Source organism: Pseudophryne corroboree, chromosome 3 (genome assembly GCF_028390025.1).
Source record: "Pseudophryne corroboree isolate aPseCor3 chromosome 3, aPseCor3.hap2, whole genome shotgun sequence".
Lineage (NCBI taxonomy): Eukaryota > Metazoa > Chordata > Amphibia > Anura > Myobatrachidae > Pseudophryne > Pseudophryne corroboree.
The window spans coordinates 429,503,477-429,530,303 of NC_086446.1; the positions used below are offsets into that span (position 1 = coordinate 429,503,477).

Below are 26,827 nucleotides of genomic sequence, written 5' to 3' on the forward strand. Positions count from 1 at the left end.
TCAAACATATTGAGAATCATAAGACGAACAAGAGTGCAGACAATACTCATTGTTCCAGATTGGCCTCGAAGGGCCTGGTATTCAGACCTTCAGGAAATGCTCACAGAAGATCCGTGGCCTCTTCCTTCCAGTGAGGACCTGTTGCAACAGGGGCCCTGTGTGTTCCAAGACTTACCGCGGTTACGTTTGACGGCGTGGCGGTTGAACACCAAATCCTAGCTAGGAAAGGTATTCCGGGGGAAGTCATCCCTACTCTAATCAAAGCTATGAAGGAGGTAACGGCGAAGCACTATCACCGTATCTAGAGGAAATATGTATCTTGGTGTGAAGCCAAGAATGCTCCTACGGAAGATTTTCAGCTGGGTCGTTTTCTCCATTTTCTACAGACAGGAGTGGATATGGGCCTAAAGTTAGGCTCCATTAAGGTGCAGATTTCGGCCTTATCTATATTCTTTCAGAAGGAATTGTCTTCTCTCCCAGAAGTCCAGACTTTTGTAAAGGGAGTGCTGCACATCCAACCTCCTTTTGTGCCCCCAGTGGCTCCGTGGGACCTTAACGTGGCGTTACAGTTCCTTAAATCACACTGGTTTGAACCTCTTCAAACGGTTGAATTAAAATTTCTCACTTGGAAAGTGGTCATGTTGTTGGCCTTGGCATCTGCGAGGCGGGTGTCCGAATTGGCGGCTTTGTCTCACAAGAGCCCCTATCTGATTTTCCATGTGGATCGAGCAGAGTTGAGGTAAATTTCTGCCTAAAGTGGTTTCGTCGTTTCATATGAACCAACCTATTGTGGTGCCTGTGGCTACGGGTGACTTGGAGGATTCCAAGTCCCTTGATGTAGTCAGGGCCTTAAAAATGTATGTAGCCAGGACGGCTCGGGTTAGGAAAACAGAGGCACTGTTTGTCCTGTATGCGGCCAACAAGGTTGGCGCTCCTGCTTCTAAGCAGACTATTGCTCGCTGGATCTGTAACACGATTCAGCAGGCTCATTCTACGGCTGGATTGCCGTTACCAAATTCGGTTAAGGCCCATTCCACTAGGAAGGTGAGCTCTTCTTGGGCGGCTGCCCGAGGCGTCTCGGCATTGCAGCTTTGCTGAGCAGCTACTTGGTCGGGTTCAAACACTTTTGCTAAATTCTACAAGTTTGATACTCTGGCTGATGAGGACCTCATGTTTGCTCAATCGGTGCTGCAGAGTCATCCGCACTCTCCCGCCCTGTCTGGAGCTTTGGTATAAACCCCATGGTCCTTACGGAGTCCCCAGCATCCTCTAGGATGTAAGAGAAAATAAGATTTTAAACCTACCAGTAAATCTTTTTCTCCTAGTCCGTAGAGGATGCTGGGCGCCCGTCCCAGTGCGGACAAATTCTGCAAGGCTTGTATATAGTTGTTGCTTAAATAAGGGTTATGTTACAGTTGAGATCAGTCTTCTGGCTGATGCTGTTTTGTTCATGCTGTTGGTATATACCATATTGTACGGTGTGTATGGTGGGGGCTGGTATGTATCTCGCCCTTAGATTAACAAAAATCCTTTCCTCGTACTGTCTGTCTCCTCTGGGCACAGTTCTTTAACTGAGGTCTGGAGGAGGGGCATAGAGGGAGGAGCCAGTTCACACCCATCTAAAGTCTTAGAGTGCCCTTGTCTCCTGCGGAGCCCGTCTATACCCCATGGTCCTTACGGAGTCCCCAGCATTCTCTACGGACTAGGAGAAAAAGATTTACCGGTAGGTTTAAAATCTTATTTTTTTTGCCCGAAAAGTGGGTCTTAGTCGCAACACACTGTGATTAGGACGCACAAGGACACTGCTGATTCATTTGAGATATGACACTTGTATATCTGTTTGACTGATACCGCTTTCATATCTGTAAACCGGGTTGCACTTGTACAGGGTGCGACCCGCTTGAGACCCCTTTTAGACCGTTGGCACCAACTCAGCAAATTGTCGGGTTGGTGACGTGCGCGGTGGCGGCGCCTGGAGATCAGATCATCTCCAAACGCCGCCTCTCCGTATAGTGTGAATGGGTCCCTGGTCGCATCAACCCGCAACCCGTTCACACTGCACCTGACCCGGGAATAGCCCTGGTTTATTCCAGGATTGAAATACCAGGTCAGGCGACCTTGGAAATCAGAACATACCCCTTTCACATAGCACCTAGACCCGCGGTGTGAACTCGGTATGAGTCCCTACTACATTGTAGCACTTAGTGTACAGATTCAGCTGCAGCTTTTTTCCAATACGAGTTCTATTTTGCACCATACAGTATTTAGACTCTGTCACACACAATTGATGTCTCATATATCAAATTAATCAAAACAGTCTCTTTGTGCATCCTCGTCACATTGCGTTGTGACTAAGATGCATTTTCAGCAAAAAAAAAAAAAAAAAAAAGATGCGTGACATTATCTGAGTTGCACTGGACTTGCCGGCTCACACATGCCATGCATCTCCTGCTGAACGGCGTATTGAGGCTAGATGTACGAGGACACATCTGTATGTACTGCGCTAGTCTTAATCCTCGATCTGTTAGTTTGCACACTAGCCCCCTATCATCTGCTTGACAGCATGCGGTGTAGCCCCTTTCCTCTCACTGTTAAGCAGCACACCCAGTATCTTGCTACCCTCGGTCTGTATCATAATCTTAATAATTTTTTTCAACCCAGGACATGGTGCGCCGTGGTGACATTCTAGATGATGATTTGGAAGAGGAGTTTTACATGCGTAGACTGGATGCTGGTCTATTTCTGCTTCAGCTTCTGTGTTATATCACTGCAGAGATCTGCAACAGTAACCTTCCACAGGTAACCGCAGCAAGCAGACCAAAGCCAAGTCGTATATTCCATTGTCTTCAGTTATGGCTGCAGTCTTGTGAAACTAATGTCAACCTGTACAGCAGAAACATTGCTGATTCACTCTTTAGGACAATATAGACCCTAATATAATATGCAAATTAGTTGATTTTTTTTCCCCAATAGTAAATAATGGTTAATGGCTTTCTATTAATTGCAAACACAATTTGTTTACTAATTTCTATACATTTTTTATTTTTTTGTATCCTGTTGATAAGGCTACGATTAATCTGTGTTCCTGCTTTTGCCTAATATCTTCCAGGCTGTTTGCCCATTCATTGGCTTTTCTTCGTCTCTTTTAGGTTCGACAGAGAGTAATGCAAATTTTGAATATGAGGGGAAGCTCCATTAAAATAATGAGACATATCCTGAAGGGTGAGTGTAAATCTGTGCTGTAATGCTATCCTCTTCTCAGTGAGGAACTATCAGTCTGTGTCCACATTGGATACGTTTAATAGTGAACTTTACTCCCCAGCTACCATGTGCTATATTGCCCAGGTTTCTAACGGCAAACCTAGGATTCCGGAATAGCTTGTGCAACTCTGTTGCAGCGCAGGATGTAAGTTGTCAAAAGTGGCTGGATAACACCCCATATAAACAGAAATTCAGAAGTGGTGAATATATTCAAACTGCAAGATTGTTTGTGCAAATGGAGTTTTTCCTGAGGTTCTGTGCAAGCGGGTTTTAGGAGTATTGATTAAACAGGGAATAAGGGGCCATATGTGCGGCAGGAGAAGGTGGGCAGTGTAATTGTGTAAATTAACAAATTATAGTTAGCAGGGAAGGCAGAATGGATTAGAGGTAGTACTGAAATTTAAGGGTAGCATGGATGGATATCTGTTTCACTAAATATTCCCCCTATTGTCACTTTTTTTACAGAATATTCTGAGAGCATTGGTGATGGAAAAAATGAAGAATTTCGAGAGAGTGAACAAAAGCGGATCCAGGATCTTCTAGAGACCCTGTGAAATGAAACCTGAGCATTGCACAATAACAGGGCTTCGAGGATGTGCTTTGTACATAGTATTTTGGCATTGTTTGCATCACACATGACTCCTCCTTTTCTCACTCTGCAAAGAGGATGTTTTCTGAATATGTTTCATCAGAATTGCATGTTTGTCTTATTTTTATATAAAGCTAAAATAAAGAAAGTAATACTCTTTTATGTTTCATGACACCTTAAGCAAGAACACCAGTTCCTTGAACAGCATTAACTCTTCAAATGGTTTTTTACTAGTTGGTAAAGTAGTGTAATATCTTCAGCAATTCATCCCTTATTATGAAAATGTAAAGAAATCCTAAAATCAGAGTACCATTTTAATACCCTGTAGAATATTAAATATAAGTGAACATGTGCTATAATTGGAAAACGTTGGCCATTTTGCTTTGGTTATTAAAGGCAGTGGCCACACTAGCATGTTAAAGACATTCCTCTGTCAAACTGAAGATCTCTGCCTGTGCAACCACTCCACTCTGTGGGCATGGCTTTCTGTGTAATCTACAAAGGCCTTGGTAATGTGATGGCTGATACACTTCCACTGTTGTGGTCAGGCAGGAGATGAGTAAAATGAATGGCCCTGAGCCACTATGACTTATGCAGCATGCATTACAGTGCAGAACATCGCCAGTGTGACATCAGCCTTAGGGCCTGATTCTGAGTTGGACGCAATGCCGATATTCGCTGAAATGGTTCTTTTTTTCAACAGCGATGCTACTAAGTAACTAAAGTGTGGCAGAACGCAAGCGTACCACGGTCCGTGCACACAGTAGCAGTAGCGATTGTGATTCAGTCTCAGAAATGTATACTGCGTTACTGGGTGGTGATTGAAAGGAGGCTATTAAGACGTGCAGAGATGCAGTGTTTTTATGGGTGTGTTATGGGAGTCAGATGCTTAATCACTTGCATCGGGGGCCATACATTGGGGCAGCTGCTAGTTCAATGGTGCGTCCGATAAATGGGATTATTGTGTATAAAGACAGTGTATGTCCCAATTCTTGCACGTTCAGATGCACACGTGTACACCAGGAGCATTAGCATACAGTCACAGACGCCACTGGCAAAAGACTTTAAGGCAGTCACAGCAGCGTGCAACTCTGAATCAGCACTTGGTCTTTAAAGCCTTCTCCCCATCTTACTTTTTGGTCTGTTTACAAAATGCTGTTTATAGCAATGCCATGTCCTTGAATTTCCATTTATTAACTGAAGATTCTGCCATCACTAGATCTACAAGTCATTAAGAGTCTGTGCAGTCCTTTTTTTCCTGGCCAAACAATTGCTGCTACAGCGCTGAAAACTGCTTTTAATGTGCAGTGCGGGATACATATGATATCCCGGTAGACGGGACGCCGGCTGTCACAGGTTCTAATCCCACTCTGTTGGAGGTGTGGACCCACCAACTGAGTGGGAATTCCCAGCGTTTGGCGGGTTTCCGGGCGTCTGTATTTCACTGGCAGTCGGTCTCCTGAACGCCGGGATCCTGACAGACGGTGTATTGACTGCATCACCGCAGTGCATATCACTAGTACCTCAGTTGGAAGTGGGCTTGGCCAGATTCCTAAATCAGCTCTGTCGAGCTACATTAACAGGTCAAAGCAAAACTGGATCTGATAATAGCCTGCTTGCCGCTTACTGTAAAATCCAACTTAAATTAGATATGTTAATGCAAACATGAGAATGAGCCTAATTCTGGTGGTACAAATAACTGTGGTCATTAAAAACCACTTAACTGACGATTTTTCCCCTATAAAACTGTTCATATAGTTGTATTTAAAAAAATTTACATTTAATATAGTTTAAAAGGTATTTTTTTGAAAAAGTTAAATATTATATCATGCGCATCTGCAGAACGGATCTTCTCATCAAAAATTTGGGGACACAGTGGGGTGGCGTGGTCGCATGTGATCTGACAATGCCAGTTTAGGGGTTACTAGGCAGGGTATGTTATACTTTTAATATCTAGACTAGGGGGTATGTTAACTAGAGTTTCTAAAACAGACAAGTGGGGCATGCAAAACAAAATCCCCGATAACTGCCGGCATCAAGGACAATTGAATATCCCGGTGGGGAGGGGTTTGTAAATTACCGCAGCTAATTGGATATTGCCCTTTGCTTGTTTGTAGGGGGCAACCACTTGTCTTCAAGGTCTACGGTAAGATGTTCCAGATCTTTTATTACAAATTGAGTTTCTCCCTTGCTCGCGTATTGTAGCTTTTTTTCTGCAGGTAGTCTTCAGTGATGCACAATATTACTGTGTTTAACAAAACCAAACACAATCGAGAATAGATCAGATCAAACTAGAGTTATCTGTCAGTACTTAACTCTGTTTCTGCCGTCATCTCTCCTCCAGTCACTTTGCCAAGATGCAGTAATCCTGCCTCCTGGCGCTTCATGTTATATTTCGCACTGTTGGCTGGTAATTTTCTACTGATGGTAGCCAATTGCAAAATAGCAGCACATTTTAAATATCTGGTAAAAAAATGTTAAATAATATATGTAAGTATTCTATTTCTATGGTGACAGATTCTTTTTTAAGAGCTGTGTTTCTAGTTACTTGCACCTGATAATGGGAGATTATTTATAGCTGATTTTCTTTATTGCAGTGAGCAATTATTTGAAAGGACTAATGTAGTGACATACTAGGTATTAATAGGAACTGGTGCATAGTTTTTGCTACTGGGAATTATTCTGGCATTGAAATGTTGAATATAGTGATTATCTCAAGTCACTTGCAACATAATGCGCTTATTGTCTATGTGCTTTAATCCCGATTTAATCTGTCAAGTGGAAAAAAGATTAATTTTCCTGTATTTTATTCCTTGTTGGAAACGGCATCTCTCTGCATCCCCGGCTCCTGGTCTCGCTTCCCACCCTGTTAGTACAGTGATTTGGGGCAGCTTGCCTAATTGATAACTATGCCGAAACAGAGAGATGGTTCCAGTCATTAGTCGCTTATGGAGGACATAGTAAGCGGATTGTGATAACTGGAGAAGCATCGAAGGAAGATTTAGGCAAGTAGATGTACAAGCTAGTCATACCGCTCTGGCAATCTTCGCTTCTACAGGCCACTGTAAAAGAAATGGTTAAAGATTTTGTGTGAGACATTATTGGTGCATTGCTTTCAGCTTTGTCTCTTATCTCTCTTGTGCAGGGTTACATGCAGTGCCAGCTTTGTGCCCTTCCTGGCACAATGCCACAATTTGTATAGGCCAATGCAGTGTCTAATTCATTGTCCTAACAACCTCCACCCCCTCCTACATGTGATGAGCGTCAGACGCTAATGACCCCCTCCTCCTCTTCTTCCTTTGTCGCTGTGACAGATTCATTGCTAAATAGACCTTCAAAGAACAGAGCTAAATATAACCAAGGAGACCTGCAGAGCATTGCCTGTTTACAGTACACCTGCAAAACATTTCTACTTCCTTTTGAAAAACAGTACCTCTGCATAGGTTATGGCTGGCAGCACCATAGAACACACTATGGTTTCAGATCTGCAGCAACATCACTTTTTATTAATCTTGCATGCTAGATTGCTTTGCACCATAGTTATATAGTGTTATGCATAGCATTGATTTACATGTGTCCTGCCTGCACGACTTATGTGGTGATCTGCAGTGCATCACTCCATTGCCTTTAACAAATGTGGGAACATCTGCAGAGTATTACTTCCTTATAATAAGGGGCTCCGACATGAGTTGACATATTAAGTGTCTATATTTTGCGGCTTGTGGACATTTTAAGAATGTCGACTTCATAACATTAGATATTCTGTGTCAACTTCATGACTGATGACATAGTAAATCTCGACATGCTGACTTCATACCATAATATAGCTGTACCCGTTACCTTTTGTTAATGTATTGCTCTGGAGAGCACAAGCAGCTTTGTACAAAGTGTAGGCGGTACAGATAATTGCACAACTAGTACTTATGAAAAATCATTCCATTTCAAACGTCGGATCTGCCAGTGAACACTAAAGTAGTTTTGCTCTGCAGATCATTGCTACTTGCACTTTGAAGATGCAGAGAGAGTTTACAGCCTGGCATAATCTTTCTTTCACAATTCAAATATAACTTTGCCCTCTAATTATTGTTTTAATAATAAAGTGAGTAATGCTCTTGTGAATCCAGGGAATAGCTTCCTTATTAAACATTGCACATATTAAGTCATAACCAGGCAGGGGTTTATTCCTTTTCTGGAAGGGAGAGGGGAAGTATTGGAAGGCTGCAGGCTATATGCTTAACTCCCTCAGTACAATGATATCTGCAGAATACTCTTTCTTGTATAGTAGGTGACATTTAGAGAGAATTGTACCCTTGTTGTCACAAGTTGTGATAGATCACCTAATTTTACACACTGCCAAGGCAGACTAATATTTTGGGTTGTATAATGGGTAAAATGAGGTGTTAATGGTATGGTGCTAAAAGATTAAGCTATTCTGCTTTCACACTTATTAAATTCAATGATTACTGTACCAAGCTGTTACTTTGATGCAGTTTTAAGTCATCAGGAAATTGGGGCTTTATACACCAAACAAATATATACTGTACGTTATGGTAAGAACTTACCGTTGGTAAGGGTATTTCTCCTAAGTCCACAGGTTCCACAGCATAACATTGGGATATGATGAAGCGACAGCGGATTTGCACCAATCGGTAAAAGCTTTTCGGCCTCCCAGCATGCAACGGGCCCGTTTATACATCCCCGCCTCCTGGCTCAGGTTGTATTCCCAAAACTCAAGGCAGGAGCATCATAGATAGCCCTAATCAGGCGAGAAGAACCCACATGCACACCCTTCCGTACAAGAAGGAAGATGTTAGTGTGTAAAAGGATCTTCAGATCAGGTGCGTCAGGGTGGGATCCTTGTGGACTTAGGAGAAATACAGTTATCAACGGTACGTTCTTACCATAACGTATATTTCTCCGGCAGGGTCCACAGGTTATCCACAGGATAACATTGGGATTTCCCAAAGCAATTTAGTGGTGGGGATGCTCCTGATTGGACAGGAGAATCCTTCGCCCGAATTCAGTGTCGTGAGAGGCAAAGGTATCTGTGGCATAATGTCTAATGAATGTGTTAATGGAAGACCATGTGGCTGCCTTCATATCTGTTCTGCTGAAGCACCACGTTGTGCTGCCCATGATGGACCTACCTTACGAGTAGAGTGAGCAGAGACATTAGCCGGAACAGAGAGATCAGCTTGAGAATATGCTTCTGAAATTGTCATCCGAAGCCACCTTGCCAGTGTCTGCTTATCAGCAGGCCATTCTCTCTTGTGAAATCCGTAGAGAATGAAGAGAGAATCTGTCTTTCGGATGGCACTGGTACGATCCACGTAGATCCATAAGGCACGAACCATGTCCAGCGATGCATCTCCCGCAAAAGGGCCCGGTACCTGGAGAGCCGGGACTACAATTTCCTCGTTAAGGTGGAATTTAGACACCACCTAAAGGCCAGTACTCACCGGCCGATGCGGGAGAGATGTGTGCTGAGCGAACCTGCTAGATTAACCTGCATGCAGGCCAATCTAGCACCAGCGATGCGCTGGGCTACGCATCGCTATCGCTGTGAGGGCTACACACGGAGCGATCATGCTTAAAATCTAAGCAATCTAGTCAGATTGCTTAGATTTTAAGCAGCGATCGCTACGTGAGTACCCCCCTTTAGGAAGATACCCAGGTCTGGTTCTGAGAACTGCTTTATCTGGATAAAAAATCAGAAATTGGGAACAACATGACAATGCCCCTAAATCTGGCACTCTTCTACTTCTTCAGTAGAAAGAACTTTAACTGTCAACAATTTAAGATCCACTTAATAAAGTGGTTCAAATGGGGCAACTTGAAGGGCCTTTAGGACTACATTTAAGTCCCAAGGCACTGTAGGAGGAACAAAGGGGGTAATTCCAAGTTGATCGCAGCAGGAATTCTGTTAGCAATTGGGCAAAACCATGTGCACTGCAGGGGAGGCAGATATAACATGAGAGAGAGTTAGATTTGGGTGTGGCGTGTTCAATCTGCAATCTAATTTGCAGTGTAAAAATAAAGCAGCCAGTATTTATCCTGCACAGAAATAAAATAACCCACCCAAATCTAACTCTCTCTGCAAATGTTATATCTGCCTCCCCTGCAGTGCACATGGTTTTGGCCAACTGATAAAAAAATTTCCTGCTGCGATCAACTTTGAATTACCCCCAAAAGGAGGTTGAATGCGCAGCATTCCCTGGAAAAAAAGTACGTACATCCTGTAAGTTGGCAATTTTCTTTTGGAACCATACAGTCAATGCTGACACTTGCACTCTCAAGGAAGCCACCTTCAAACCTTTATCCATTCCTGCCTGAAGGAATGCTAAGACCCTGGAAACTCTGAAAGACTTGGGGTCCATTTCTCTAGCATCCATAAGGGATATTGGGGAAACTAGTACGATGGGTATAGACGGGGTCCAAAGGAGCTAGTGCACTTAAAATTTCTTCAACTGGGTGTGCTGGCTCCTCCCCTCTATGCCCCCTCCCACAGGCAGTTTAGAAAAAAGTGCCCTCAGGAGAGGATGCACATCTCTGCAGCTCCAGAGTGTTTTCTTCAATTTCTTTTAAAACTGTTGTTATTTTCGGTATGCTGTCTGGGCAACAGCACACCTGCACTGTGGGAGTTACGGGTAAGGGGGGGGGGGGGGTCACCGGCCTTACGAGGGGCAGAGCCGCTTCCCCGCTGCTGGACCACCTTCCTCAGGGGTTGTTCAGTGAGGCACAGTCGCAGTATGCCGCACATCCCTAACACTTTGAAGGTGACATCGGTGTTGAGTACAAACCAGGTGCCCCGCTAGGGGGGTCCCCCAGTTCAAAGTGCGGCTGACTATGGGCGCGGTGTACGGGACCCTCTAGGATCCCCCGTATGTAATCTGGCACAAAACTGCTTGACTAGCACTTTTGTGATGTTTTAAGCTGTTTAGGACACTTCGCCAGTATAAAAAATAAGTACTGCTCCGGTGCCTCAGAGCGGGACTTGGGGCGTTTTGGCACCTTCCTCTGCTTACTGCAGCCATCTATAGCACACACACAGCGCTTCCTGCCTCACAGACACGCTGGAAAACTGGTACAGGGTGTGGCAAAGGGGGAGAGCCGCTTGTGTACACTATCCTGAGCATATTTAAGATTGCAATTGTTAGTGTTTACTGTGTTTTACAGAGCTGACCGTCTCACTGGGGCTGTGCAGCTCAGGGTGTGCTGGTATCATCCCTCTCTCTGTGTCTCTCATACAGTAGGGCAGGCTTGCATTATAACTGCTGTTTTTGTACTTACTGTGAAATATGGGTAAGCACAAGCTGTGCAGTGTATGTCACACCAGATTCTCTCCATTATCTATTGACTGTTTCCTGTGAGCAATGCAGTCAATCTTCACAAATTAGTGAAGATGTTGGGGGAGAGAGTCCAGAGCCCCACTGGTTAGGGTCTCTTAAAACTATGATGTCAGATATGTCATCCCAGCTCACTGCTTATGTGCAGAAAACTCTGCAATTACAACAAGCTGTTGCAGATTTAGCTGCTAGGGCTGATGCACAGCCGCCCCCCCCCCCTACCCCCCCCCTCTCTCATGCAGGTCCGCAGAAGCGTGGTTGCCATCTGATACAGATGATATACAAGATGATGGGGATGACCTGGATCCCGTTAGTGGGGATCCTGATTCCACTCTGGGTATTGAACCCCTCATTTTGTCTATAAGGGATGTGTTAAAGCTCTTTCTAGAGGACACTGCGTCACAGCAGTCGTTTTTCTTTGTACGAAACAAGCCCAATGTCACTTTCCCTGATTCTCTAGAGTTACATGACTTATTCAATTATTCAAACAGGCCTGGAAAAATGCAGACAAAAAATTCCAAGTGTCCAAAAAGTTTTTGCGCACTTTTCCATTTGCGCCTGAAGGTAGAAAATTTTGGGAGGAACCCCCTGGCGTGGATGTCTCCATCTCTCGCCTGTCTAAGAAGGCGGTGCTGCCTGCCCCGGGCTCCTTTACCATGAAGGATCCTGGGGATCGAAAGATAGAGACTACCCTAAAGTCTATATACACTGCAGCCGGCCTCTCTCAAACACCGGTCATTGCGGGTTGCTGGATGACCCATGCTATTCTTGGGCCATTCAAATTCAGGGCGGTCTCTTGGGGGATATGCCCTTAATTACTATGGTAACCCTACTGAAACGCATTCAGGACACTACACGTGTCCTCTGTGATTCCCTCAAGGACATGGGGAACATTAATGCTCGAACGTCTGCCATGGCAGTGTCAGCACGCAGGGCCTTGTGGTTGCGTCAGTGGATTGCAGCTGCAGAATCCAAACGTAGTGTGCAATCCATCGCCTTTTCTGGGGAATGGCTTTTTGGGGTTGAATTGGATACGTGGATTTCCAAAGTAACGGCTGGGAAATCTACGTTTCTCCCCTATGGGGCCTCGCTGGCGAGACGCTCCTATCCGGGGGCCATCTGTCCAGTACTTTCGGTTTCACAGATTTCAATCGAAGGCCAGAGGTGCCTCCAATGTGGCTAGAGGCACCAGAGGTAAGTCGGTTCTGCTTCCACTAAGGCCTCAGCATGACGGTGCCCACCCACCCCGAGGGGAACTCGAGGTGGGAGCTCGATTGCATCACTTCAGCAGCGTCTGGGAGACTTCCTGCCAGGATGCCTGGGTCAGAAAGCTAATTTCTCAGGGCTACAAGTTGGAGTTCGACAGTACTCAACCCCCCCCCCCCCCCCTCCTGCAACGGTTTTTCAAATCAAGCTTACCAGCTTTGGAGGATATGCAAGTAAAGTTACAACAGGCTATCCGAAAGTTGGTCCAGTCTCACGTCATTGCTCCAATACCACTACCGCAATGTGGCAAAGGGTTTTACTTAAACCTCTCTGTGGTGCTGAAACCGGACGGTTCGGTCAGGCCCATTTTGAATCTGAAATCCTTGAATCCGTATTTGAGGGTGTTCAAGTTCAAAATGGAATCCCTGCGAGCAGTGATTGCGGGCCTGGAGGAACAGGATTTTATAGTCTCCTTGGATATCAAGGACTCCTATCTCCACATTCCGATTTGGTCGCCTCATCAGGTGTACCTGCGATTTGCCCTGTTGGACGATCACTTCCAATTCCAGGCACTGCACTTTGGCCTGTCTACAGCCCCGAGGGTATTCACGAAGGTGATGGCAGAGATAATGTTCCAACTCCGGGTCCAGGGGGTCAATGTGGTCCCTTATCTGAAAGATCTTCTGATAAAGGCCAGATCCAGTGAGCTTTTGTTGCTCCATATCAACCACACCATCCATCTTCTGTCAGACCACGGGTGGATCCTAAACTTACAGAAGTCCCACCTGGAGCCAACTCAGAGGCTCCTGTTCCTGGGGATGTTGCTGGATACTGTGGCCCAGAAGGTGTTTCTACCGGAGGAAAGAGCGAAAACACTTCAGGAAATGGTCCGCATGGTGCTCCGGCCTACTCGAGTGTCCGTACATCTTTGCATAAGATTGTTAGGAAAGATGGTTGCCTCATATGATGCAATCCAGTATGGAAGGTTCCATGCCAGAACATTTCAGTTGGATCTCCTGAGCAAGTGGTCAGGATTGAGTTGAATCGGCTGATTCAGCTGTCGCCTCAGGCCAGGATTTCCCTCCTGTGGTGGCTACAGTCCTCCAATCTCCTGGAAGGCCGGAGTTTCAGGATCCAGGATTGGACCCTCCTCACGACGGATGCCAGTCTTCGAGGATGGGGAGCAGTCACCCAAGGGGCGTAGTTCCAGGGCAGGTGGTCAGCCCACGAGTTCCGATCAACATTCTGGAACTTCGGCCGATCTACAATGCCCTGCTTAAGGCCTCTCCTCTGCTCAAGGATCACGCGATCTAGGTACAGTCGGACAGCGCCACGGCAGTGACGTATATCAATCGATAAGGAGGCCTGCATGCGAGAGGTGTCAAGGATACTCCTCTGGGCGGAAAGAAATGAAGGGCTATGTCAGCAATCTTCATTCCGGGTGTGGACAACTGGGAGGCGGACCTCCTGAGTCGTCACGATCACCCAGGGGAGTGGGGGCTCCACCATCTGGTGTTCCAGCAGATCATCGATCGGTGGGGTTGCCCACAGATGGACATGATGGCTTCTCAGTTCAACAAGAAGCTTCCCTGGTATTGCTCGCGGACCAGGGACCCTCAGGCGAGGGCAGTGCGCGCTCTGGCGTCGCTGTGGCCATACTGGCTGGTCTACCTGTTTCCTCCGATTCCATTGCTCCCAAGGGTGCCAAAGCGAATCAGGAATTAGGGTGCTCAGGCAATTCTGATTGCCCCGGATTGGCCTCGGAGGGCGTGATACGCGGACCCTCTGGACATGTCCGTCGAAGACCCTTGGCCTCTACCACTAAAAAGAGATCTTTTGCAACAAGGACCGTTCGTCTACCCGGACGCACGGGCGACTTCGTTTGTCGGCATTGGAGGTTGAGCGAAACATTCCAGCTCACAAGGGCCTTTTCAAGAAGGTTAATGCTACCATGGTTCAGGCCAGGAAACCTGTGACGTCAAAACACTATCATCATATCTGGAGGAGATATGCATCTTGGTGCGAGGACCACAAGTATTCGCCTGCTGAGTTTCACTTGGGACGTTTTCCGTTTCCTGTAGGCTGTGTGGATAAGGGCTTACGTCTGGGTTCTATTAAGGTCCAGATTTCACCCTGGACCCTCTCCATTTTCTTCCAGAAGAAATTGGCAGTGTTGCCAGAAGTTCAGACATTCTTGCAAGGAGTGCTCCACATACAGCCACCTTTGTTCTTGACCCGTATGAGAGAACTTTTTTGTTCTGACGGGATACCATGAGATCTGTCTCTGGCAACCCCCACTTGTCTGCTAGAGTCTGGAAGACCTCCGGTGTGTAGAGCCCATTCTCTTTCCTGAATGGTGTGTCGACTGAGAAAATCCGCTTCACAGTTTAGGACTCCTGGAACGGGTGTGGTATGGAAGGTAGATAGTAACTAGGTCGACATGGTCTAGGTCGACAGGTCATAAGGTCAACATTAGTTTTTTATGTTTTTTTTGGTGTAGTTTTCTTCGTACAGTGACTGGGAACCCCAATTAGTGCGCTGCGCTCGCCATGCTTCAGGCAAGGTGCCTCGCTTCGCTCGGCACAGATTACCGTTCCAATCGTAGTCCACGTGGATCGTTAAGTATGAAAAGGTTCCAAAAAAGAAAAAAAACTTGAAAAACTAATTTCGACCTGTTGACCTAGAACATGACCTAGAGACCCTGTCGACCTAGAAACCCTGTCAACCTAGTTACTGTCGACCAATAGTGGTCAACCTAGATAGTGTCGACCTAGAGACCGGTTTCCTATGGAACGAACACTCAAGACAAGGCTGGATGATGAAGTTCTGACCACTTTAGTGTGTGACTTACCTCCATCGTTTTTTGGCTGCGAGTTCCTCCCTGATAGTTGAGGTACGCTACTGCAGTCGCATTTTCCAAGCACATCTGAACTGGTTTTCCCCAGAAGAATGTCCTTTGCCTGAATCAATGCCATGTATATGGCCCGAAGTTACAATATATTTATTGGTAGGCAACCTTCTTCCTTGGTCCATTGCCCCTGGAAACACAACCTTCCTGACACTGCTTCTCAGCCCTGGAGACTGGCATCTGTTGTCAGAATTGCCCAATCTGATATCCAAAAGGGTCTCCCCTTGTCCAGATGGGATGGCTGTAGCCACCATGCTAATGACCTTCTTCCATCGTAAGGACCATCGTCTGTGTGTTTATCGTCTGATGTAACCCATTCCATTTGGCAAGGATCAGATGCTGCAGAGGCCTCAAGTGGAACTGTGCATACTCCACCATGTTGAATGTTGACACCATCAATCCCATCACACACAATGCTGCGTGAATGGATAGCTTTTGACTATGTAGCAACTCCTGAATCCTTGACTGAACCTTGGATATCTTGTTCAGAGGTAAAATTACTCTCTGAAGGCTTGAATCCAGTACAGCCCCCAAGTGAGTCATCCGCTGTGACTGAACCAGAGACGATTTTGCCCAATTTATGAGCCACCCGTGCCTTTGCAGACACGTTATTGTCTGTTGCAGATGACATAGGAGCAATTCCTGTGATTGTGCCTGGATTAAAAGATCGTTGAGGTATAGAAAAATTCTTATCCCCTGCTAGCGGAGATAAGCTGCCATTACCACCATAATTCTGGTAAATACGCTGGGGGCTGTGGCTAACCAAAAGGTAGGGCCTGGAACTGAAAATGCTGTTGGAGGATAGTGAACCTGAGATAACACTGATGGGACAGTGCTATAGGAACATGTAGGTAAGCATCCTGGATATCCAGGGACACCATATAATCCCTGGCTCCATGGCCAAAATGATGGAACGTAAAGTTTCCATATGAAACAGAGGTACCCAAATGTATTTGTTCAGCACTTTGAGACTTAGAATGGGCCGGAATGATCCATTTGGTTTCTGAACTAGAAACAGGTTGGAGTAAAAATCCTGTCCTCGTTGTGCAGGAGGAACTGGAATGACTACTCCTGACTGAAGCAATTTCTGAACTGCCTCTTACAAAGCCCTGGCCTTCGCCTCTACTCGAGACGGGCTGGTACAAAAAAACCTTCGAGGAGGGTGCTTCTTGAAGGCAAAAACATAACCTAGAGATACCGCTTCCTGCACCCAGGCACCTGTTGTAGATTGCTGCCAGATCTATGCAAACTGAAGAAGTCGGCCCCCCACCCTGGGACTCCCCCCCCCCCCCCCCCCCCCCCCCCCCTTCCCCTCCCCCTCCCAGGTGGAGGCCCGCATCATCAGGCTGATGGCTTAATATGTTTTACCAACCGATCCACTGGTAGCCCAATGCTTTTTAGTCTATCCACACCACTTGTATTGGGACTGCCTGCCATCACTTTTTCTTTTAGACCGAAAGGGCCAAAAAGCTGGAACTTTTAGGTTTGAAATTGTATGTGGAAGGAAACTTTACATTCTTGGAGTCTGCTTCTGACTCCAAAATATCTGTCAATTCTTTACCAAAAAGAATATCTCCAAAAAAAGGCAAAGATTCCAAAACCTTCTTAGATTCTGAATCTGCTTTCCACGTACGTAGCCAAACTGCTCTGCGAGCAGCTATTGTTGAAGTTGACACCCTGGAGGCAATAGTACCCATATCCAATGCTGCTTCAAAGAACAGTGCAGCCTGTTTTATATGTGCTATATGGAAATTTTGCTCTCTAGATGCTATTGAAAAATCCCCCTCCAATGCATCAGCCCAAGCAGCCACTGCCTTTGTCATCAAAGCTGAAGCCATGGCTGGCCTTATGACTGCCCCAGACAGGGGGGGAAAAATTCTAAAAACCCATCCACTCTCCGATCCATGATATCATTTAATGATGTTGAAGGCAAAGGTAATGTAGATTTTCTAATCGAATCACGTGCGTATCTACCTTAAGAGCCACTTCCCTTTTTAAACAATCCCCGGCTGGAGGAGGATAATTGGAATTCCATTTCCTAGGAATTCCAAACTTCTAATTGGGTGTAGCCCAAGCCTCTTCCATGATTTCAGTCAGCTGCTCTGACCCCGGAAACTCAGTGTTTAACTGTTTTGGGACGTTTAAACACAGCTGCCTCATGCTGAATCCTCTAAGGATAGAATTGCTTTCATTGCTTTGATTAACTCGGCTATATCCACTCAGCTGAGACCTTCCTCCTCCTCTTCGTATGCCAAAGCAGAATTTGTTGAGCGTTCATCCTCCGATGAATCCTCATCCTGATACATGTGTAGCCTGTGAGGATGAAGATTTACTTACCACTGGCTTATCAGCCTTCTTTTGAGAGGCTGCTGCTGGAAGTGATAAACCGCAGGTGGGAAGCTGCATGCTCTTAGCCATGATAAATAATCAACACTTCCACAGTGTACTACATAATTTGTTACTGTAATCACTTTAAGCTTTTTAAAGTGACATACAATCCGACCCTACCCATGCACCAGCATTGAGGATCGGAATAGAAAAATACTGACAGAATATATAGTAAAGTCAGCCATCACACTAGCAGTCAGTCACATATTATACATTAGTATAATAAGCAATATGAGTACATCATCAACTACATTTCAAGTATGCCTCCCTGTACAACCGTTAAGACAAGAATACACTCCATCTTCCTCTGAAATTGAACCATCAGACACCGAAGATAACAGTTCCTCAAACATTGATTCTAGAGAACCTTACCATCGAAGGAGAGACCTAAGTCTCCACTCTTCTTCCTCCACCACCTCTTTTTTAGAGGAAAGCAGGGGCAAAACCCGAGGCCGCCCCGCAAAACAAAAACAAGGCTGGGCAGGAGGAAGAAACACAAGAGAAAGATGGGGATCTCCCCAACCCCGTCGATATCCATCCAGGAGGAGGAAATAAAGGACTCTACCACTTCAAGCTTGAAAATTATCAACTTATCCACTCATAATCTAACAAATGATCAAACCAGCGTTTTGGAGAAGGGTCTTTCCTTTTCACCCACCACAAACTTTAATCGTTTCAAATGGGAAACCCATCTTAGAGTCTTTGGTCGCAAACTCCTATTGAAAAAATATTTCAGCAAATTTGATACGGGACAATCCATATTCATCAGTGAATAACAAAATTTGTCACAACAAGAACAGGAAGCTTTGAGGAATTTGGAAGAGCTATCTGAAGAACAAACTTTGTCAACAACTCGGCCAATATGCAAAAACCGGTCCACTTTCTATCCCCAGGACAATATATGCCCTGAGGTTAAAGTCTTTCTCAACCTAGTCTCTCGTGACTTTGATACACTCTATCGACAACAGCAGACACATAGAACTGTAGGTAACCTATCAAGGAACCAAAAGGATGCTCTTAAGGAGATTCAAAAATGGGTTGATGTCCAAATCAAAATGTCGGACAAAGGTGGCAACATAGTGATTTGGCCAACAACACTATACCTTAAGAAGGCCAACAGACAACTAAAAGATGCCACCTGTTATAAGACCACATTATTCGACCCAACGTCCAATTTTCAAACTCTATACAACAAAATCATAAACAGACATTTACAACTTGGAACAATCACTAAAGTAGAATGGGACTACCTGAATACACCACACCCAAGAACACCAACCTTATATTTACTGCCAAAGATGCACAAAAATCTGGAAAACCCGCCTGGCCGACCCATAATCTCAGGTAATGGGGGTCTATTGGAAAAAGCCAGCTGTTTCCTAGATGTCCACCTAAGACAACATGTTCTGAGTCTTCCTTCATACATCAAAGATACAACTGATGCCCTGAAAAAAATCCAGGGAATACATCTGGAGGAATCCCACCTATTGGTAGGTCTTGACGTTGAATCGTATACCTCCATTAAACATGACCTGGGTATAAATGCTGTCAAGTATTTTCTATCAAGGGAAGGGCTAGGTGACTTCCATGAATTCTTATTGGAACTACTTCACTTTGTACTGAATCACAATTATTTTCTATTCAATAACCGATTTCACATCCAAATCAGGGGGACTGCTATGGGGGCAGCATGCGCGCCCACCTATGCAAACCTCTTTTTGAGATGGTGGGAGCGTGAAATAGTGTTTCACGATAATCAAGAAGAATATACCAACCACATTGTCATCTGGATACGCTTCATAGATGACATCTTCCTGATTTGGGATGGCACACAACAAAAATTAGACCAATACATTTCATCCTTGAACAATAACAACATCAATCTCAAATTCACTCACGTCAGCAGCAAAGTTAGCATTCCTTTCTTAGATCTCAGGATATATCGAGATCCAGAGAATAACATTGCAACTGAGATTTTTAGAAAGGAAACCTCTACCAACAGTCTTTTACATTCATCTAGTGGACACTTTCCCCCAACTATCAGGAACATCCCCAAAGGAGAATTTCTCAGATTGAAACTCAACTGCTCAGACGATTCTACTTTCAAGTCTAAAAGCTCCGAGCTAACTGAGAGACTAAAAGAAAGGGGCTACAGCAATCGCTTAATTAAAAAAGCCAGATCAGAAGTTGAAAGAGTGCCACGCGACTCTCTGGTATTTCAAGAAAGAAAGTCCAAGGATGACAAATTCACACTGAGATTCATAGGTGACTTTTGCAGGAATTGGAAAGATGCTAGAAAAATCCTACAATCCCATTGGCATATCTTGAAAATGGATGAAGATCTGGCCAAACATATTGGAGACAATGTCAGTATGAGTTGGCGAAGAGCACCCAATTTAAAAGACAAACTGGTCAGGAGCCATTTTACACATCCATTAAAGCCCAAAACGACCCCAAAGGGCAGTTACCCATGTGGTAACTGCAGAGCTTGTCCACATGTTAAGAATCATACAAACATAACAGACAAATTCAACCAATTGATCAAGATTCACGATTACTTTAACTGCAAAACTGTAAATGTGATCTATTGCATCACATGCCCATGTAAACTTAAATATGTGGGCATGACATCTCATGTGCTCAAAGTGAGAACTTTAGAGCACATAGGAAACGTACGCAATGCAAGGTCGGATACAGCCAGGTTTAGGAAACTTACCACTGTAGCCAGACATTTTTTTTCATCATCACAACAGTAGAATTGAAGACCTCAGCATTTTCTGTCTTGAACATGTCAAATTGGGACTGAGAGAAGGGGACATTAATGAAGCTCTACAAAAGAAAGAATCAGAGTGGATTTTCCGATTGGACACCCTCATGCCAAAGGGTCTCAACGAATACATTAATTATAGTGTTTTTTTTATAATCCAATTAAACAAAGGCAGTTTTCACTCACCATGAATTCACCTTCTCCCATCCCATGCCCACAACTCTCCCAACATCTCACTATCAATCCTTTTCTCCATCATCAATCATTCACACACATTCACAGTCCAATACCCCAGGTTTCCTACAAAATTTCCCTTTTGTCTTCCACACTGCCTTCACACACTATCCAAGACCACCAATCTTCCACTCACATAGCACAACACCACAGAAGGTTTCACATCACATTTGCAGTTTCACTAACACCACATAGTTGTTTGCATGTAATATCACTCTGGTTGTCTCACCCATCACCAGATGTATCCCAACACATTCATGTCATCAATTTCCACCAACAACTCTTTTTTTCTTTCCTTTCTCCCCTCTTTCTCCTCTTCTCTCTTTCCCCTTCCATTTCTGTTCTTTCCCCACAAACCCCTTCACCCAATCCCCCCACCACCCAACTAACTTAACCCCCTTTCCTCCTTTCCTTTCTTCACTCCCTCAATTAGACAGGTGTCTAATCACCCTTTCACTCAACACTGCACAGCATTGCAGCTCCTTAGTGGTATGCATCAGTCACTAGACACAACCACTTTTCCCTTGCTCATCAGCACTTTCCTTCTCACAATAACAATGGCATGCACAGGCTTTCTTTTCACTTTAAATCACATCCACCCGAAAGTTTATTCATTTAAACAATTGACATTTCTCACAACCCACAATTAATTAAACCACTCCTATTTAATTCATTCTCCCGTCAATGACCCTTCCTTACCTTTCAACATATGCGCAATCAAGCGCATACTAACAAAACATTTTATTAATTTCCCTGATCTATTTCATCTTATCATTCTCCCACGTTTAGATCTAAAACTCACCGGCCCCCCTGTCTTTATATAATGATTCACATATTTATTTTTCGGATTATCCCACAGCACTTAAGGGGCTGGCAGCCTTGACAGGTCCGTCATTATTACAAAGGCTACCTTATACTGCTCCCTCATTTATCCAATTAATTCATATAATTTATATTTTCTGAACCCTTCTGATCTCTTTCAGGGTTTTCCAAAAACACAATTTATGCAAAACCCATCTCCCCCCCCCCCCTTTTTTTACAAATGCACTTACAAGTCTTAATGTGCAATGTCTTGTCATTATCTTTTTCAATTAAGTTCATAATAGCTCCCATTAATTTTGGCTTCAACATATAATTTCAATTAATTCCCAAAGCCGTGATTGGCCAGCGCATCCTATTTACATTGAGACTAGGTGAGAGAGAACACGGGGCTTCCGTGAACAAGCCTAGCTCACAGGTGAAACGTACGTCGGAATCTGATACCCACCCAGTGACGTCATCGCGGCATCGCCCTCTCCGGAACGGGCGGCCGCGCGGTCACAGAACACGGAGCATGGTCACGATCCTAAAACAAGGTTACAGCTACCGGCCGCCGGGATACCCACATCATTGGAAGTGGTAACGTTACACATTTGTCTGGTCGGATGTAGCGCCATAGACCCTTATAGTGGGTCCAACAACCTCAGTGCCTGCTCCGCAATTACATTTAGGAATGAACCTAATCAACGGATAATTAGGAATTGTATTGCAAGCTTATATTTACAACATTGGGACACAATAATCTTTTGTTCCTCCCATCCAACTTATGCAGCATACTACGGGCTATTTATAGCAGGAGAATATACCAGAATGCCATATTCATCTCAGCTGCAAATCTTCATGTTCATTCAATAGGTTACTCTGTTGCAGGATCATCCATATTGATACTTTTTTTTTATTTCCTTTCTGACAACTTCAGTGTAGGACTATCCTCCTGTTTAATAGCCTACCAGTTAAACAGCACATTCAGTGACACATACTGTATACACATTATTTATTTGTATTGATTTTCATGGATCAATTTATATTTACATTTATTTGAATTTTTTCAACTTTTGTCTCTCCTCCTGTACTCTCTCATCTGGTTGACGGTGGCCCTAGACACAGACAATTGTGCTTGTACCCAGACCAAATCACCATCACAACAGACAGTAGAAGTACCACACACACACACACACACACACACACACACTCTCTCTCTCTCTCGCTCTCTCTCTCTCTCTCTCCTGGACATTTGTGACCGGGCCCTACAAGCCCTGTCCCCATTTAGTACAGAAAGTAGAAGTGTTTCCCTCCCATTTCCTGATTTAATCGGCCCATGGCCATACTATCCTGAATGCGCCCGATCACGTCCGATCTTGGACGCTAAGCAGGTATGGCCTGGTCAGTACGTGGATGGGAGACCTCCAGGGAATACTAGGTGCTGTGGGCCATTTTCTTCAGGAGATTTTCACACCATTCCCATCTTATTCTCTGAACTTTCAGATAATTAGTTTCTCAACCTAATCAGGAGAAGCTTGCTATACATTCTGACCCTTTCTGTGACCATGTGGATATTTTGAGTTTCAAACAAATATCCAAGAATAACAACAATATTTTCACCTGCCACATCTTGAACCGTATTTGGTACAACGGCAATCAAGATTTTTATACCATTTTTGTTCACCTAGTGTGACTCTATTCATAGCCAAAACATTAAAAGTTAAGTTTTAATAACACACCACAGTGGAAGGACTCAAACGGGTCCTTCCCCTCATCATTTATCCTTCATTATTATTATATCCAATACAAGAGTGCTTCCACACAAGGTTATTTTGTCTTTCTCTTGTTTCTTCCTGTAGGTTAACTACAAAATCCATGGGAGCACCACCAAAACCCAGTACTATTTAGGATTTACTATAATAGTCAGCATTTTGGTTTCTGTATATTTTTTCATTTATTTATAATCCTTATTTTTTTCAAGCTGGTGCAGATCCACAACTTTCTTTTTCACAATTGTCCCTGTACAGCGTCTCAGACGGAAGCGGGAAAACAATTCATGGCAGGAGACTTGGAGGAAACTGGTCATAAACCGGGGGAGAGCGTCTGACTCCCCACCGCTGACATCAACCCTAGGGATCGCGGCCTCATACTATTCCTGGAGCCTATGATCCCTAAGGCCTAGCTCTCGTGCACCCGAAGTGGCAGCCGTGTCAGCAACTGTTTGGTAGTCTCCTCCCAAATCTGTGTGGCTGTGTCCATATTACCCTAAGTGGAACCGATGCCTTACCCTCTCCCCATGCTTCGGCCACAGCCTGGTAACGTCTGCAGGACCTGCTAGTATATCTGACACAGACACCCGCAGAAACAGCACTGTACTCGTGGGTAAGCGTTGTTGGAGTGACTCTTTCTAAGACGCTTTTTAGAAAGATAACTCAAGAAAAAATAGTAAGACTATAAAAATAAAATAAGAAGGCTTAGGGCTGCTAAAAACCAGCAGCCCTCTGACCGTGGTCCGGCTCCTGCAGCACCAAAGAAATGATTTGCCTGAGCCAGGAGGCGGGGATATATGAATGAGCCCGTTGCATGCTGGGAGACCAAAAAGCTATGACCGATTGGTGCAAATCCGCTGTCACTTCATCATATCCTAATGTTATCCTGTGGATAACCTGTGGACTTAAGTAGGCAGCGTGGTCTCTCATTATCTGAGACACAGGAAGAACAGATGGAGAGTATAAGCCAACACGTTTAAATGTCCCTATTTTCATCCTAACAGCTGTGCTTTTTCCCTTAATGTTTCTAGTTCGAGGATTATCTTGAAAGAAGAATATATATATATATATTCTTCTGGGACTATATATATATATATATATATATATATATATATATATATATATACAGTATATAAATATATATATATATATATATATATATATATATATATATATATATATATATATAATTAACATCCACTGAAGAAGTCCAATCAGGACCAAAACGCATTTGATAGGATCTGTGAAGATGCGGACGTGCTGAAATGCTAGCACCCAGAACAGGGGGTTTTATGTTACATGCTGTTACTGTGATATACAACCTATATCACATAATTTTATGTGAGTGCTACTATTTTATCTTCAATAAAGTTGTCTTTTAAATGGTCTTCATTATTATGCGGCCCTTATTTCTGTTCTCATCGCATTCAGAGATACGGCCTCTGAGAGGAGGCCAGGAAGAGTACATACACTTGCCGTATATGAACTGCCGATCTGTCATTTTATATGGACATATGCAGTATCCAAATTTGTCTTACCCATTACTTCATTAGACTCAGAGACCGTGCAAGAAGTTTGTTCCCTCAGCATCCCTAGCTTCTTGGCTTCTACTCAGTGGTGTCACATCACTGCTTGTCTGCATTGTGAGTCTATCTGGAAGTATGGGAGAGTCTAGGGTGGAATATCATTAATATTGATGTGCTGTTTTACATCACAACAATTGGCCTAATTCAGACCTGATAGCTAGGGTGTGTTTTTTACATCCCTGTGATCAGGTAGTTGCTGCCTACAGGGGGAGGGGGAAATTGCTGTGCAGGGGTGCGATTGCATGTGCAGGAGAGCTGCACAAACAGAAGTTTGTGCAGTCCCTGCACAGCCCAGGATTTACTGTTCCAGTGCGATGATCGGGGCCGGAGCTGACATCAGAATCCCTCCCTCCAAACGCTTGGTCCCTCCTGCGTTTCTCTGGACACTCCTTAAAAACGGTCAGTTGCCACCACCATATGGCCTCTTCCTCTCAGTCACCTTGCGATCACTTTTCTCACACATCCCGCCACTGCCCGCCGATCCCTATCGCTGCAACCAACGCGCCTGTGCATTGCGGGGCATGTGCAGTTCAGACCTGATCGCAGGCTGTATGAAAAAGCAGCCTAGCGATCAGGTCTGAATTAGACCCAATGGCCCTCATTCCGAGTTGATCGCTAGCTGCCGTTGTTCGCAGCACAGCGATCAGGCTAAAAATCGGCATTTCTGCGCATGCGTACGGACCGCAGTACGCACGCGCGAAGTACTTTCACACAAAACTATGCAGTTTCACACAAGGGCGAGCAACGCTTTTCTGTCGCTCTGTTGATCGGTGAGTGATTGACAGGAAGTGGGTGGTTCTGGGTGGTAACTGGCCGTTTTCCGGGAGTGTGCTAAAAAACGCAGGCGTGCCTGAGGAAACGGGGGAGTGGCTGGCCGAACGCAGGGCGTGTTTGTGACGTCAAAGCAGGAACTAAACTGACTGAAGTGATCGCAAGGTAAGAGTAGGTTTGGAGCTGCTCAGAAACTGCATGAAGATTTTTTCGAGCCGTTCTGCTAACCTTTCGTTCGCACTTCTGCTAAACTAAGATACACTCCCAGAGGGCGGCGGCCTAGCGTTTGTACTGCAGCTAAAAGCAGCTAGCGAGCGATCAACTCGGAATGAGGGCCAATGTGCGATTGTGCACAATATTGTCTTATTACAATCGAAAATTAAAATCTTTGCTAGTTTGGCAGAGATATTCATTGAGGAAGCATTTGCCGGCTATCACCATGAATTGAAGTTCTCATACATCATACATCCAACATGGGGGCCAATTCAGACCTGATCGCTAGGCTGCATTTTCTCCTAGCCTGCGATCAGATCTGTACTGCGTTTGCACTGCAATGCGCAGACACATACATAGTAACAAATTGTCTATCGAGTTCAACCTACTGGTGGTCTAAATTGTCTATCGAGTTCAACCTACTGGTGGTCTCCTATACTGTATTATTTTATTAGCACTAATTATATACGTTGAAAATTATGAAGAAGTTGGCCATTATTTAATTATTTTAAATATAGTGCGCAATCTACCCACCATAACCATGTATATCCTTATCCATTAAGAATTTGTCTAACCCATTCTTAAATGTGTTAACAGAGTCCACCATTACCACTCTCTCTGGCAGGGAGTTCCAAACACGTATTGTCCTTACTGTGAAGAAACCTTTTCGTTTCATTGTGCGAAAAACTCCTCTAACCTAAGCGTGTGTCTGCATGTCCTCTATGTTGATCTTACCAAAAACAGATCCTCTGCAAGTTCTGTGTATTGTCCCCTTATATATTTGTAAATGTTGATCATGTCCCCTCTTAATCTCCTCTTTTCCAAAGTGAACATGCCTAGATTGGCAAGCCTTTCCTCGTATTCTAGCTTTTCTATCCCCTTAATCAGTTTGATTCCCCGCCTCTGAACCTTTTTTAGTTCTAGGATATCCTTTTTGTAGTATGGTGCCCAAAATTGTGCACAATAAACGAGATGTGGCCTCCCTAGG

The 26,827-nt window shown here is 44.5% G+C and overlaps 1 protein-coding gene and 1 pseudogene across 1 annotated transcript in view; both read left to right on the plus strand.

Moving 5' to 3' along the window:
* The window catches only part of CTNNBL1 (catenin beta like 1), a 131,873-nt gene extending 127,866 nt beyond the window's left edge, over positions 1–4,007 (plus strand). The window contains exons 14-16 of the mRNA XM_063960370.1: positions 2,662–2,799; positions 3,150–3,222; positions 3,727–4,007. Of these exons, the coding sequence (XP_063816440.1) occupies positions 2,662–2,799; positions 3,150–3,222; positions 3,727–3,815 (300 nt within the window). The 3' untranslated portion in view covers positions 3,816–4,007. The remainder of the gene's footprint in view (positions 1–2,661; positions 2,800–3,149; positions 3,223–3,726) is intronic.
* An 18,825-nt stretch (positions 4,008–22,832) lies between these two features.
* Positions 22,833–22,950, plus strand: LOC134895151 (5S ribosomal RNA; annotated as a pseudogene).
* Positions 22,951–26,827: the final 3,877 nt, after the last annotated feature.